General features: G+C 50.1%; 6 protein-coding genes across 6 annotated transcripts; 2 read left to right on the top strand and 4 right to left on the bottom strand.

Moving 5' to 3' along the window:
* Positions 1-395: 395 nt before the first annotated feature.
* On the top strand, positions 396-1,891 carry BDV38DRAFT_250525 (thiamine diphosphate-binding protein). The gene is made up of 3 exons (XM_032054960.1): positions 396-984; positions 1,049-1,611; positions 1,665-1,891. Exons 1-3 carry the CDS (start codon positions 428-430, stop codon positions 1,700-1,702), a joined length of 1,158 nt encoding a protein of 385 aa, XP_031912119.1. The 5' UTR covers positions 396-427; the 3' UTR covers positions 1,703-1,891.
* Positions 1,892-3,324: 1,433 nt separating this feature from the next.
* BDV38DRAFT_284297 (uncharacterized protein) lies at positions 3,325-4,193 on the bottom strand (the record flags this gene model as incomplete). Its single annotated transcript, XM_032060228.1, has 2 exons — positions 3,325-3,998; positions 4,061-4,193. 2 exons carry the CDS (start codon positions 4,191-4,193, stop codon positions 3,325-3,327), a joined length of 807 nt encoding a protein of 268 aa, XP_031912118.1.
* A 1,478-nt stretch (positions 4,194-5,671) lies between these two features.
* BDV38DRAFT_294085 (putative alcohol dehydrogenase) lies at positions 5,672-7,362 on the bottom strand. The gene is made up of 5 exons (XM_032062417.1): positions 6,975-7,362; positions 6,792-6,919; positions 6,576-6,735; positions 6,055-6,523; positions 5,672-5,998 (listed from the first exon to the last, which is right to left on the bottom strand). Exons 1-5 carry the CDS (start codon positions 7,178-7,180, stop codon positions 5,795-5,797), a joined length of 1,167 nt encoding a protein of 388 aa, XP_031912117.1. The 5' UTR covers positions 7,181-7,362; the 3' UTR covers positions 5,672-5,794.
* Positions 7,363-7,632: 270 nt separating this feature from the next.
* On the top strand, positions 7,633-9,863 carry BDV38DRAFT_272331 (transketolase family protein; the record flags this gene model as incomplete). The annotated part of the gene is made up of 3 exons (XM_032057469.1): positions 7,633-7,781; positions 7,835-8,942; positions 8,994-9,863. 3 exons carry the CDS (start codon positions 7,633-7,635, stop codon positions 9,861-9,863), a joined length of 2,127 nt encoding a protein of 708 aa, XP_031912116.1.
* Positions 9,864-10,605: 742 nt separating this feature from the next.
* Positions 10,606-12,123, bottom strand: BDV38DRAFT_284294 (alkaline-phosphatase-like protein; the record flags this gene model as incomplete). Its single annotated transcript, XM_032060227.1, has 1 exon — positions 10,606-12,123. One exon carries the CDS (start codon positions 12,121-12,123, stop codon positions 10,606-10,608), a length of 1,518 nt encoding a protein of 505 aa, XP_031912115.1.
* A 679-nt stretch (positions 12,124-12,802) lies between these two features.
* BDV38DRAFT_284293 (fungal specific transcription factor domain-containing protein) lies at positions 12,803-14,663 on the bottom strand (the record flags this gene model as incomplete). Its single annotated transcript, XM_032060226.1, has 4 exons — positions 12,803-13,222; positions 13,271-13,820; positions 13,879-14,544; positions 14,596-14,663. 4 exons carry the CDS (start codon positions 14,661-14,663, stop codon positions 12,803-12,805), a joined length of 1,704 nt encoding a protein of 567 aa, XP_031912114.1.
* Between the last annotated feature and the right edge of the window lie 27 nt (positions 14,664-14,690).

The following is a 14,690-nucleotide window of genomic DNA, read 5'->3' as shown; positions in this document are numbered from 1 at the left end:
TAGCCATTGATGAACATTATCAACATTATTCTTCTAATTTTCACAACAAGAGAGGAAATAGTTCGTGGAAGAGCCCTGTGCAGAGAGTCGTGTGTCCGATAAGATATAGCGTTTTCAGAGAACATCAACAAAACCTGACAATGTCTCCGCCGTCCGACTATCTCGCTGATCATGGAAAATGGAATCTGAAAATCTGGCAGGGTTTTATAACCCGCGGGGACATTATTGGATGTAACCTTCAAAGGGTCCAGGCACCGAGGCCACCCATGCTCGGTTATCCGCGGAGGAAGGGCGGAAGAGAATCCCCGCATGATGACATTCTGGGGAAAACGGAATGGGATATAAATCAAGGGGAGGCATTTCTTTGACCGACTGCGATTAATTACACTCTCCGCTCCTCTTCTCCTCCTCCGCCTCAACTCCCACCATGGCGTCCCTCCGCTTACCCCGACTAATACGCTCGCCCGGTCGTCGACTATACTCGGCCGCGGCATCGCCATCGTCACGACTGAACCTCCCCATCGACTACAAATCCACTCCGCTCCTCCATCACACATCCTCCACGCTCTCCGAAAGCCTAGAACTCCCCGGCTCGACAACTTCCAAATCCATGAACCTCTACCAAGCCATCAATTCCGCCCTACGCACCGCACTCACCAAGTCGGAGAAGGTGATGCTCTTCGGTGAAGATGTCGCCTTCGGAGGTGTTTTTCGCTGCTCGATGGATCTCCAGACGGAATTTGGTTCGGAACGTGTTTTCAATACCCCATTGACGGAACAAGGAATCGTGGGATTTGCCATTGGGGCCGCCGCACAGGGCATGAAGCCGGTCGCGGAGATCCAGTTCGCCGATTATGTCTTCCCAGCTTTCGACCAGATTGTCAACGAAGCCGCAAAATTTAGATATCGTGAAGGTGCCACGGGGGTGAATGTTGGCGGCATGGTCGTGCGCATGCCCTGTGGTGCGGTTGGACACGGCGCTTTGTATGGTCCCGGCCCAATGAGCCCTCCCCAAAGGCTATACTGACCCTCCCCCTCCCCCAACTAGATATCATTCACAATCGCCCGAAGCGCTTTTCGCTCACGTCCCAGGGGTCCAGGTTGTTGTTCCCCGTTCTCCGACGCAAGCAAAGGGCCTTCTCCTCGCTTCTATCTTCGAGCATAACAACCCCGTCATCTTCATGGAGCCGAAATGTTTGTACCGTGCGGCGGTGGAGCATGTTCCGAATGAGTATTACACAATCCCGCTCAGCAAGGCGGAGATTCTAAAGCCGGGAAATGATGTCACCCTTATCTCCTATGGCCAGCCGCTCTATCTGTGTTCCGCAGCTATTGCCGCCGCAGAGAAGGCCCTCGGTGTCAGTGTGGAGCTGATTGATCTGCGCACGATCTACCCGTGGGATCGGCAGACGGTCCTCGATAGCGTGAAGAAGACCGGCCGAGCGATCGTGGTGCACGAGAGCATGATCAACTATGGAGTCGGTGCTGAGGTGGCTGCTACTATTCAGGACCAGGCGTTCTTGCGGCTAGAGGCGCCCGTCAAGCGAGTTGCGGGATGGAGTACACATACAGGACTTCAATATGAGAAGTTCATCCTGCCTGATGTTGCTCGTAAGTCAACGTATCAACATTTTATTATGAATAGCCATACTAATTGAACACAGGGATATATGACGCCATTAAGCAGAGCATTGAATACTAAGTTATCAAAATCATAAACCCCAACAGTTCGTTTATATTGCATGGATGGTGATAACTATACGCCTTCCCTTATGTATTTAGACATTGTACGAGCGGAATATAATGAACTCCAGCGCATGTCCATAGGCGTAGCGGATATCCCAGAAGATATCCGGAATTGATCTGACAGGGCACTTTTGCTACATGTGTAGACCGGAGAATAGATCCTGTTCTAATAGCTCATGACCTTGTCATAAAATCTATAGAAGACTAGTAGGCCAATTGCCTCGAGTCTCCTGGCTCTCTTTACCACCCCATGTACGAGAACTTGTTGAAGCGTGGATTAGTAGTGTTGATCAAATAGTAAAAGGCCACCAACTCCAGTCGATCCCACACCGGACAAGACATACAATCGACACTTTGGCCATCTTCTAAATTAATAAATCACTAACTCAATCAATTCACCGTCGACATTTCCATTCCAGCATAGCGCCAAAGAGACAACCCCAATCAGGAAAGCGGAGCTCATCTCAGAAGGAATACTCGACTTTCTTGTTAAAATCCTAAAATTCAAGAAGAATAATATGAACCATCCAAGAAATCTAGTTATATTTGTTTTCCTTCCCACAAAAAATCGCGTCCCACAGGGCTAACGTGGATAAATCCACACACAGTAAACAATAACACAACCCAATCAGGCAAAACAAAATGTTGTTCCAATGAAATGATTCTGCCAGGTCAAATCCGGAGATAACGCGCCAGTCCTAATTAGGACAGGTGTCCCCGTGCCCTTACCCCGTGATTTGGGGTGTCTCCATCACAAAGCGCTGATTGGTGGATAACGCCAGAAACCCTTCCTGAAGCGGTAAGAATAGCCACGGTTGCCATCGGGGTATATCTTTGTCCGTGTGGAGGTTTTGTTTGGATGCTTCCCGTTGCGTCGGCATTGGTGATTTGTATCATTCATGTCGGGTGGTGGGGGCATCTTAACGATTGATTATGGATATACCTGCTGTTTAGGAAAGGTTATACTTTGATCAAGACCCTGTGGATATGGTCAGAAACTATGAGTAGGGTGCAATTATGGTGAACTAGATAGAATTGGATCTGACTATGTTAATGGGATGCTAAACTGAAATATATAATGCTGTCTACGCTGCGCAATTAGTCTGGCTGTTAGTACCACTTTGAGATTGGATAGAGAATTTGAACTCCGTAGAGAATCTGACTATTTACTTAGTTTCTTAGTTTACACGGAACTTTCTACCTGGGCGTGAGGCGAGTTTTCTGCACGGAATGCAAAAAAGGGAAGTGAAAATAGCCTCCAAGCGAAGCTTTACTCCAAACGAGTTGCATAAACTAGGTCTGTGACGAAACTTACTAGTGGAATAGCCGCGATGGCAATGTTTATCGCGGAGGTAACTCGTATATACTATACTTCAGATCCAAGGAAACGTAAGAGTAAATAGATAGCCTTCCGATGAAGGTAACTTGGTAGGATATTCACAAGGCTCCTGATAAAGTGAGAAATGTCGAATCTTATATCTACTCTACTCCAAGGGCACATGAACCCGCACGAGACCAGCAAAACAAGAGCAGAAAAGAGTCGGAGTAGTGCTAATATGAATACCATGAATCTCTCTTTCATTCGCTGACCGCCACATTTCCACCGCGACTCTGGGGCTTCAAGTGGCCCAGCATAATCTGCCGTGACCGCCAACCTGCCCACTCATTCACCGGGCGTATCTCCTCCTCTTCCCCTTCGGACAATGGAGGAATCTTGCCACCCCGAATGCGTCGCATAGATGCCTTCTGGGCAGGCCGAACTAAGTACGCCACGCTTTGGCGCTGCACCAATGCCTGATCTCCGGGGGCTGTCATCACCCGGTGCAACGAGCTACGCAGCAGTTCGCCCGTCCATTCCACCAGCGTATCGCCCACATTCACCAGCGCACAGCCCGGCTCAGGTCGTACGTACTCCCAGTTCTCCATCACATTTTCCTTCCCATCCGGAAGGATCTGGAGTCCGCCCACCACGTGGAACAGGATTGTCATGGTACCGATATCGGTGTGTCCGCCCAGGCTGATGCGATCATATTCTGGGGCAGACTGAGGCGGACTACAGAGAAGACGCACGGAGGTCTCGGACTCGTCGTCCAGTGGACTGAGTGCAGCCAGTGTGCCCTGCTCCAGGCCGATCTGACCGTCCAGCGCACCTAGAATCACCGCCAATGCTGCAGAGCAGTGTCGAATAAACTCTTGGAGTTGGGTGCGCTTAGATTCAATCGGACCGGCGTTAGTCCGTGGAGGACGGTTGCCTAGAATGTCGTCCCATCATCAGAATCTCGCAGATCGATTAGAAAGAAACCCCATTCTCTACAAGCTTCGAACAACTTGTGTCCTTCAGTGGAGCTCCCACTCTGTAGTCCTTGAAGCGAGATAGTCGGCAGCCTCGCGACGGGAGTCTCGGCAGGGAAGGCCGGGGCTTGGGCAAAATACCGGGGTGTTGGCATTGTTGGTCGCCGTGGGCGGACGATCTCGATTACCGGGAACAGGTACTGCGAAGATGTAGACAACAAGAGTACAAGAACTTGAGATAGAGTAGTATGCCTCTTAGTTCGGCACCTTCGGAGGCTTCTCATCTGACCAAAGAACCACGCAAGCATCCGTTGGGGGCCAAAAGGATTAGTCATTAGAGTACTTTCTTCTCGTTCAATATCATTCATGTATAGCTTGGAAAACTGCACTCATTTATGATGTTTTGATGGTTTAAAATGCGAGATAGATACCAACTTCATACGTGTTGCCTGGTTCTCAAACACAAAGCCCTAATGATGGAAACATTGAAATACATGGTCCCCATAACCCGCAATCCATGGCACGCCACATCTCATAGTCCTCACACTGGGTTCCATAGCAGTTCCTACTTAAAAATAACGACACTCCATGGTCTTTCCGGTTAGAAATAGCCTTGACTCAAAATAGATAACTATCAAAATACAGGTCTCCTTGTCAAACAGAAACCGGGAACGAGTGTCGCGCCCTGTGGGCTAGCAGGATCCAAGATAGACTCACGCATTGCGAACCCAACAAACGCTATTAAAAGGGGAACCACTACTAAAGCCATTATATTTCACACCGATATCAAACAAAGGACCTCCCTGTTCACTATCGACACGGAGAGCCGAGACAAACCGAAACATAAATACCCAGCCAGACTGCTCAGCATCATCATCAATCACCCCGATTCGGCAATAGCAGCCATTAGACCGCTAGCTAGTACGGGACCAGAAACATGGATCAGCATTGCAGCGGTTCGGATCGGACCGTTTGGCAGTCTTGTCCGAATTTACCATAGTGTGGTGCGTAAGATTCCATAGTGGTACTAGCTGGCCTGCCTGGTCAGGGCATGGCCTAAACCATGCCCTATTACATTGGCTGGAGAAACCCTCAAAGGGAAGGATAGACGAGTTTCAATGAGGTAAACACGTCCGCCGACCCACCGTACAGTCTTTGCGGCTCCTTCGTCAAGGCACTAACAATCACGGTACCGGTGCCTGTCCCACTTGGTTTGGCTCTCTAGGGGGTCAATATTCACTAGAATATTGAACTTTAACCTGGAATATTCTAGACTGGAGCAGCATTTTCTGGCACTGTACCAGCTGACTAGGGTTGCTGGCTTGAATGAAAATATCATAACATTCACGAGAGCGTGGTATGGTTTAAAAAGAAAATGACCATGCTATATAAATTCAATTTCTATATGCGTCCACAAAGGACAGATAATACGAGAGATAGAAAGAATGTGATTGTGCAAAAATATCAGGAGTATTACTGCTATGATTTACTTCTGAGATGGTTTGATATGCTGCCTGGTAGGGCTAGCCGGCTGAGAGGGATGTGTCCACAGCTTCTGAGAACAGATCAGTGCAGGGAGAAAGTAGTTACGTGTAAGCTATAAAATGGGTTCTTCCAACACATTCGTGAAATTTTAACTTCAAATCCAAGCCAAGTAGCCTTCGTAACTAGTCCTGATATCAAATTGTTACACACTTCGCACTCTATCATCAACGCCAAAACGAATGTAAACAAGACAATCCCCGCAAATATAACACTACAATGTAGCTTCCACCTCGTCCACCACCAAGACCTTGATACTCGGGTTCTTCGGGTTAGAGCACAATTGCAAAGCCGACTCAGCCTGTTCTAATGGGAATGTATGAGTAACAAGTTTCTTGAGATCGAGGATTCCGCCGCTCATGCACTGAATAGCTGGAGCCCAAGTGTCGCGGTAGCGGTTGATGAAGCGTAAGTCAATCTGTAGCGAGAATGTTAATAAGAGCGTAATAGGATATAGATATCCCGGTATCCTACCTCAGCCAGCGAGATATGCATAAACGGCAAGTTGTTCATCACAGCTTTACCCACGCCAATGACCACGACCGCACCGCCTCGGCGGGCAGTGAACGCAGCAGTGCATACACTGCTTTCAACACCGGTGCACTCGAGAACCGTCTCCGGGGCAAAGTATTCTTCGGTGCCGAACAGCGCTCGGATTGCCTTGGCGTTTCCTTGGGCATCTAGATCGCGGTTCACCTGGTATGTGATACAGCTCGGGACGAACTCCTTGGCGAACGCCAGCCGACTAGGCTCTAGGTCTGTGATAACGATAGGATGAGCGCCTGACGCCCGTGCCGCAGCCAAGGCGATTAGTCCAATGGGTCCGGCACCGCAGACGACGGCCCCGCGACCAAGCTGCAAGCCAGCGACTGACATTCCACGCATAACAACCGAGAGGGGCTCAAGGAGGGCACCCTCCGCGTAAGTGAGATTATCGGGGAGCCTAGGCTTGGGGTTAGAAATGTAGAATGCATGAAAATTTGGCTAAGTCTCACTTGTGAACCCATTTTGCTGGGTGCGTCTTGTATCGTTGAATTGTTCCAGCGTAAGGGTATACACCTGCGAACTGGACATCTTCGCAAAGGTTATAACGGCCGTCGAGGCAGAGAAAGCAGTCCCCGCAGGGCACACCCGGCTCCACAGCCACTCGGTCACCTAATTTTTCTGTGTCAACACTATTCAGTAGAGAGGGTCAATTACGGTGAACGAACCTGGATGGAGGTGAGTGACTCCCTCGCCACATTTCAAGACAACACCTGCGGCTTCATGTCCGATAATGCAATCGCCCTTGAAGATTAGTTCTCCAATGCAACCGGTCTTCCAAAAGTGAAGATCAGAACTTTTGTTCAACTGTTAGTAAATGCTGGCGCACTGAACTAATACGATATCCTTACCCGCAAATTCCAGTTGCCTTGATTTGAAGTAGAACTTCACCGTGCTTTGGGGCATACACCGGTGCATCAATGGCCTTGAGCTTGTGATCGGCTGTGACTTGAAGAGAAGGGTTGGGGAAAGGCGTGACAATAGTCTCTGTAGATTGTTTGGCCGGCGTTGCGGCTGTGGGGGGATTGAGACTGGGATCAAGGAGAGAGGGCGCCATGATGGACCAAAATTAGTATTTTTGTGTTTATTGCTTGATCAGGATATGAAAAGCGAAAGACAGAGGAAAACATGGTGTGGGGGGAATTCGTGGATATTATATTGAGGGCCTCCGTATTGCAAGGCAATGCTTAGTGATATGGGGTATTGTGGGGTATTCGTGCAGGAAAATTGAGGAGGGAAACTGCAACCACTGGAATCACGAGACCCGCTCCTAATGTGGATCGTCTTATCGATAAAGAGGAAATGTGGGTCACCATTCGATTGCCTTTTTCAGCCAGAAGTGCCTCAACTTTCCAGATCGGGCAAAAGGGCTCACCCTACCCTATCTGTAATGCGCAGAAAAGTCCCCGGTCGCGCTTCGAGTTATAAATATAAGTCCGATCGGGTCCTGATTGCGAGTTGTTGAAGACAAAATCGGACTAAAGATCCTCGCGAATACATACATACATCATGGCTGTTGGTCCGGTTACCGTCAACGGCAGCGGCAAATCTGCCCTGCCGCTGGTTCAGCAAATGTCCAAAGACCATGATATCGTGTTGAAGACATTCCGTATGCTCATTTCGGACTTATGCCAGCAATTCGGAGGAGGCCACCCTGGGTATGTTAGCCAGCAGACGTTGAATACGGAGGATACTGACATCAAACCTCCAGTGGCGCCATTGGTATGGCCGCTATCGGTGTCGCTCTCTGGCGATATGTGATGCGCTATGCTCCACATACCCCCGATTTCTTTAACCGCGATCGTTTCGTTCTCTCCAACGGCCATACATGCCTATTCCAGTACTCCTTCCTGCACTTGACCGGATACAAGGCGATGACCTTTGACCAACTCAAGTCCTACCACTCGGATCGCATCGACGCACTTTGCCCTGGTCACCCTGAGATCGAACACGAGGGTATCGAAGTCACCACGGGACCCCTGGGTCAGGGTGTTGCTAATGCCGTCGGATTGGCGATGGCGACCAAGAACTTGGCTGCGAAGTTCAACCAGCCAGGATACGATGTTGTTAACAACCACACCTGGTGTATGATTGGAGATGCCTGTCTGCAGGAGGGTGTTGGATTAGAAGCTATTTCGTATGCGGGTCATCTGAAGCTTAATAACTTGACTATCATCTACGACAACAACCAAATTACCTGTGATGGATCGGTCGATCTGACCAACACTGAAGACATTAACGGCAAGATGCGCGCCTCCGGGTGGGACGTGATCGACGTGGAAGACGGTTGCTACGATGTCGAGGGCCTTGTGCGCGCGCTGGAACAGGCTCGCGCCTCCACAGAGAAGCCAACATTCATCAACGTCCGCACAGTCATTGGCCTTGGTAGCAATGTTGCCGGTCAGGCCGCAGCCCACGGTGCTGCATTTGGAGCCCCCAATGTGGCCCAGATGAAGAAGGACAACGGGTTCAACCCAGACGAGCACTTTGTTATCGGAGAAACGGTACGAAAGTTCTTCGAAGATCTTCCTGCACGCGGTGAATCTCTTGTCCAGGAGTGGAAGGACCTTGTGAAGCAATATACCGCTCAGTACCCTGAGCTCGGCGCAGAATTCCAGCGCCGCATGAGCGGAGAGTTGCCATCCAACTGGAAGGACCTGATCCCCGCCAACTTCCCAGAGAAGCCTACCGCTTCACGAGCTTCGTCGGGCTTGGTCTTCAACCCCATTGCTAAGGAGATTGAGAACTTCATGGTCGGTACTGCTGATCTCTCGCCATCTGTGAACATGATCTGGCCTGGAAAGGTAGACTTCCAACACGTAAGTCGTCCAGACCCTAATCGATTAGTTGAGCCATTCTAACTTGTATAGCCTGATCTGCGCACCACCTGCGGCATTAACGGCAACTACGGCGGTCGCTACATCCACTATGGTGTGCGCGAACACGCCATGTGCGCTATCTCCAACGGCTTGGCCGCTTATGCCCCCAACACCTTCATCCCCATCACCTCGTCCTTCTTCATGTTCTACCTCTACGCTGCTCCCGCCGTGCGTATGGGCGCATTGCAACACCTCCAGATCATCCACGCCGCGACACACGACTCCATCGGTATGGGAGAGGACGGCCCCACTCATCAGCCCATCGAATTAGCCGCATTATACCGTGCCATGCCCAACCTTCTCTACATCCGTCCCGGTGATAGCGAAGAAACCGCCGGTGCCTGGATTGCCGCCATCGAAGCCAAGAAGACACCCACCATCATCTCCACCTCCCGTCACACTCTGCCCCAGTTGAAGCAAACCCGTCGCGACGGCGTCGCGCGCGGTGCATATGTTCTCGAAGAGGCCGAGAACGCAGCTGTTACCCTCATCGGTGTGGGCGCAGAATTGTCCTTCGCCCTGGAGGTCGCCAATAAGCTCAAGGAGAAGGGCATCGTCGCGCGGGTAATCAGTTTCCCCTGCCAGCGTTTGTTCGAACAACAATCCCTCGAATACAAGCGCTCTGTTCTGCAGAGGCACCGTGGTATTCCTGCTGTGGTTATCGAGCCTTATGCACCTAACGGCTGGGAGCGGTATGCGGACGCTGGCGTCTGCATTAAGCGCTTCGGCCACAGTTTGCCTGGCAAGGTGGCGTACAAGTACTTCGGTTACGACATTGATGCTTTGACCGAGAAGGTTCACGGTTATCTGGGACAGGTTGAGAAGGATGAACTGTTGAAGCATGAGTTTGTTGAGCTGTGATGACTTGGTTATGATGTATATAGAAGGCATTCCAAAATGAATATAGATTAATTGTTCTGTTTAACATGACATAAAGCTCAAGCATAGTCAATGACACTGCGTAGCGAGACCTTGAATCGTGCGCTTTGGTCGAGTTCTTAATCCAGGAATTCCAGGCACAAGAGGAAGAAGGTTACTCGGTGTGCAACTCTTGGTCTCTATGATCTTTGATATAGCGTCCATGTTCGGGCCTCATGTATATTACAGAGGTTACAGATCCTGAAACGTCAACAATGCCACTGTCTTCCACCTTCTCTAGATTATATCGCCAGACTTTGGAACCAATGGTATCACTCATCGGGTTAATGTGCTCTCTTCTGTTCTCATTGCTCTTGCGCTACCTAAGCGATGGGCTCACGTTCTTTATCAAGATGGACCCAGTCACGATAGTCGGGCTCGTTTCATGTGTACTAACTTTCATCGAATTCGGGAAGAGGATCAAGCAAACCACGCATCAAGCCGAATCGAAGGATGGCACCGAGGCCATTGATGTTACAGTGTCCGAGCTACAGATGCTATGCATGACCCTCCATACAGATAAGGATCCTCGGAATGAGAATGAGAAGGCTCTTCTTTGTCGCCTTGCAGAGGTATGCAGGAGAACACGCGCAATGCTCCCACATTGTTACCATGGCACATACAGCGGTGAATGGGGTGAATCACCGTGCATTAGTCGAAACCCACTACTCCAGACGGAGTACATCTAGTTTCCCCCGACATTTCTCTTTCGCAATCGCTCCTCCAACTGCTCTTTCGGTGACTTCAGCTTCACCTCAGGAAACCTCGTATCCTTCGTCCACGGCAAAAAGTCCGACGACTCGACCAACCATCTCAACACCTCCGCCTCCAACATCCTAGCCACAGGCACATACTTCGGCTCCGCGGCCAGATTATGCATTTCCTCCGGATCCCGTTGCCGATGATACAGCTCCGCCGGCTCATACAACCGATAAACAAACGTCCACTCCAACGAACGAATACTAACCGCCTTCCCCACCAGCGTCGTATCCTCATGTTGCAATGCAGCCTTAATATCATACGGATAAGGCGCTTGCTCCAGCAACGGCTCCTCAGCCGTCAGGAACCCACCCTCACTAAACGCATACTCCTTATGCCCCAGACTCGGATCCCGGAGGACAGGAACCAACGACCGCCCGTTATGCGGGAACTGTTCAGCGATGCCACAAAGCTCAAGAACAGTGGGCACGAGATCCACCATCTCCGCCATGCCAGTATAAACCTGACCCTGGGGCAGTCCTCCACCGGCAATAATCAACGGCTCGTGCACAAGCGAGTCGGATAGTCCAGATGGCCACTTCTCAATCAATCCATGATCTCCAAGATACTCACCATGATCGGTGAAAAACATCGTAATGGTCTCATTCCACAGCCCCAACTCATCTAACCTTCCCACGACCCGTCCAAACTGATCGTCCAATCTCGATATCATCCCATAATATGTCGCCTTCAGTTCCCGCCAGATCTCCCCCGTTGCTCGCCCCGTCCCGTACCGCTCCCGAATCACCTGCATATACCGCGGCTCATACCCGGTCTTCTCTCCCGGCACAGCCCCGGGCTCGGGGATGACATTCCGGTCATAGAGCGAAAAGTAAGGCTCCTCAACCTGAAACGGACAATGCGGGAAAATCAGCGGCATAAAGAGGACCCAGGGCTTATCCTGAGGTGGACACTCCAGCCACCGCAACGCAGACCGTACAACGGCATCATCGTAATCGCTTGCCTCGGCCGCATTCCTCAATCCCTTGTAGAAAAGTCGACCCCAGATACTCTCATCCTTGGAGTCATTGGCCTTGTCACCCGAGAACCGGGGTACGAATTCAGGTGTCTCGAGGAACCCGTACTCATCTACGGAGAGTTCTGTCACGGTCGGCGCGAAGGTATCTCCCCGGGGAGCGAGACAGGCAACATGATAGCCGTTTTCTTTTAGGCTGCGGAGGAGGTTGGGTTCCCAGGGTTTGATGAGGTTTTCGAGACTGCGGTGGCCGCTGACGTGCGGGTAGGTTCCGGTGAACATGCTGCAGCGGGATTGGGAGCAGACGGAGGCTTGGGTGAAGCAGTTTGTGAAGAGGGTGCCTCGGGATGCGAAGGAGGAGACGTTGGGGGTTTTGAGGAAGGTGGTTTTGGGGGTCGAGGTGCAGGAGAGGCTGTCGTAGCGCAGTTGGTCTGGCATGAAGATTACGAGGTTGGGTTTGGAGGGCATTTTGGTGGTGGCAGTTGTTGGTGTTACTGTCATCTCTGTGGTGTAGATTGGTGGGCCTTTTTATTATCTATCTACTTAATGTATGGAGTTGGTGGTTTGCTTGAGCATATATGTAGTTAGGGTTGCTAGAATGGCATATCGGCTGTCGGTCTACCGATCGTCGGTTATCGGGGTGGAGTCCACTAAGTGCAGCGTCAAACATCCACCTGATGACACCATCCGCAGTTTGTTAGAGCTCATGTGACGGTCAGTCAGTATTGGCCCTAATTCTTCCAACACCAATGAGGCTAGCAAGGTAAAGTGGACGGACGTCTCGAGAAGTGGAGGGCCGCTGTCATGGATGACGAGTTAATCGAAGTCTACACAGTTGACAAATGAAAAGAATATACTGAAAAATCATAGTTGGGAAGTATATATGTAAGATCTCTTTGTATTGTAGTGCCTTTGTATAGGAACATTGGGTATCTAGTAGATCTAGGCAGGTCAAGTTCCACGACCGGAGTGCCGAAGCTCCTGGAACACGATTACTCTCGACTCTGAAATAGAACCACAGACTGGGGATAGAATGAGCATCTGTTCATCAGAAATGGCTTTCTCGAAAGGACTGGTGAGGGTACTAGATAAAATATCAGTTACTACGTAGTATTGAACTTGGATGACATCACAATAACAAAGAACATCAACAGAAATACCCCATACCATCCCATTGCATCTGTCGGATCAAATCAAACCCTATTCCGGGTTCATCCCATGCTCCCTCAAATGCATTGCCACCCTGTAGCCACGTTTGGCTTGCCACAATTGAGTCTGGAGTCATATCCTCCGCAGGATCCAAACTGGGCAACGAGGGTGGTAGCTCCAACGTGCCTGATGGTCCGCCGTATTCGTGGTTATGCTTCTCATAGACAGAGAAGTTGTCACCAGCATGTGCACCCTGGAGTGCTAACTCCTCGCTATCGTCAATGAACTCCGATCTAGCAATTAAGCTATGAATGGAGAGGATCTGGCGAGGGCCTTGCTGTTGGCTGTGCTTAAGGCAGTTCTCTGGATGATCGTTATGATCCTGAGTTTCATCTATGAGATCTTTGAAGTCACGTTCCTAAATATGTCAGCTACCTACTTACCTACCAGCTAGTCACTGACTTACGATTGTCTGAACTGAAGGTGAAGTCCGAGCTACAGTCTGTATAATTTGCAAACATGATCGTTGATAATGCTTGATCATCTCCCCGGATACTGGTATCTTATGCTCATGTGTCTTCTGGCCATGGAGGAGGAGGCGTATGCACTGGTACGCACAAACAGCCACGTCCAGTGGGAGGACTAAGAACTCCAACCTGAGATCGGTCAGCGAGGTAAGAATACCTGCAATCTGTACTGCATGGTGCGTGCACTGTTCCCGACACCTGAGAACAAATGCAGTATCAAATTCATTCAAGGTGGATGCCGGAACAGACTCGATTAGTCCACTAGTAATGCAGCGATACAGGTCGCAGTAGCATTGATGCCATAGGACATGTAGAACAATAAACCGAGGCAGCCAGGATGAATGAGCACGGAGTCTTAGATTCCTCTCTGAATAGGCACTTGATGGAGGCAGGCGGAGATAGAACTGCTCGAGCTCAGTTTCCAGCTCTCGTATCCCATACATTATCTCAATGGCACTGCAATTCCCGGCGGCAAATCGCTTTGCATGGCTAAATCTGTTAGTATACCCAATACGCGCACATTGTAAGACCTACTAGTAAAACGTACCGCAGGACCTTGTCCCTTAAGTAGGAGACACAGACATTTGCTGCTAGTAATCCAGGAAGTTTAGTCTGTGACTTGAGTTGTACTTCGGTCTCCGGAGAAACATCCAGCTCCCATATGTCCTCGGGACACGGAAGGCCAACATAGATAGCATCTACTGGGCAGGTGGTGAATTCTAATAGTCCCGCCGCCCAGGTTTGGTCAAGCATATAGATGGCCCACATAAGACGACGACGAGCTTCCCGGGCCAGAAAGCAAACTCTCTGGTTGTCGTAATTCAATCGTAAACTAAAGGCAAACCGAGAAAGTAGCGACACAAGCGGAAATGCAGAGGAATACTGCCCAAGGCACATCTTACACCGTACTATCAAAAGTAATGCCTGCGTTCGAATAATGGACGGTTGAGAAAGATTGTTAACAATAAGCTGTTCTGCCTTGGTCAGGCATTGAGCCGCGTACTCACGCTTCGACGAGTCTGTCTCCGTTAAACAAGTCGAAACAGCGATAATTGAGAGAAGGAGGCTCTGGTCGGCCTGTCCTCTGTGAAACCGGTCATACAGCGAGGCGCGGTGCAGAAAGGCATATCCCGGAAGGGGATAGATGCGCTCAAAGAAAATGTCCAGGGCTACTTGAATTTGTATATTGTCTGGATTTCTAAAGACATCCGTACTAGGTCCGTCAGTTGCATTAGCGTAGAGAGAAAGAGCATATAAGATTCACACACGTAATGGTTGTCGAAGGCTCGGCATTTGTCTGCTCCCCTTGCTCCACAGACCGCTGTGGAGCATCCTTGGGACCTTTTTTTTCACCAGTGC

The sequence above is a fragment of the Aspergillus pseudotamarii genome (genome assembly GCF_009193445.1).
Source record: "Aspergillus pseudotamarii strain CBS 117625 unplaced genomic scaffold BDV38scaffold_37, whole genome shotgun sequence".
Taxonomy (NCBI): Eukaryota; Fungi; Ascomycota; class Eurotiomycetes; order Eurotiales; family Aspergillaceae; genus Aspergillus; species Aspergillus pseudotamarii.
Note: the sequence above shows the minus strand (reverse complement) of the source record. Positions and strands in the feature narration are given on the sequence as shown.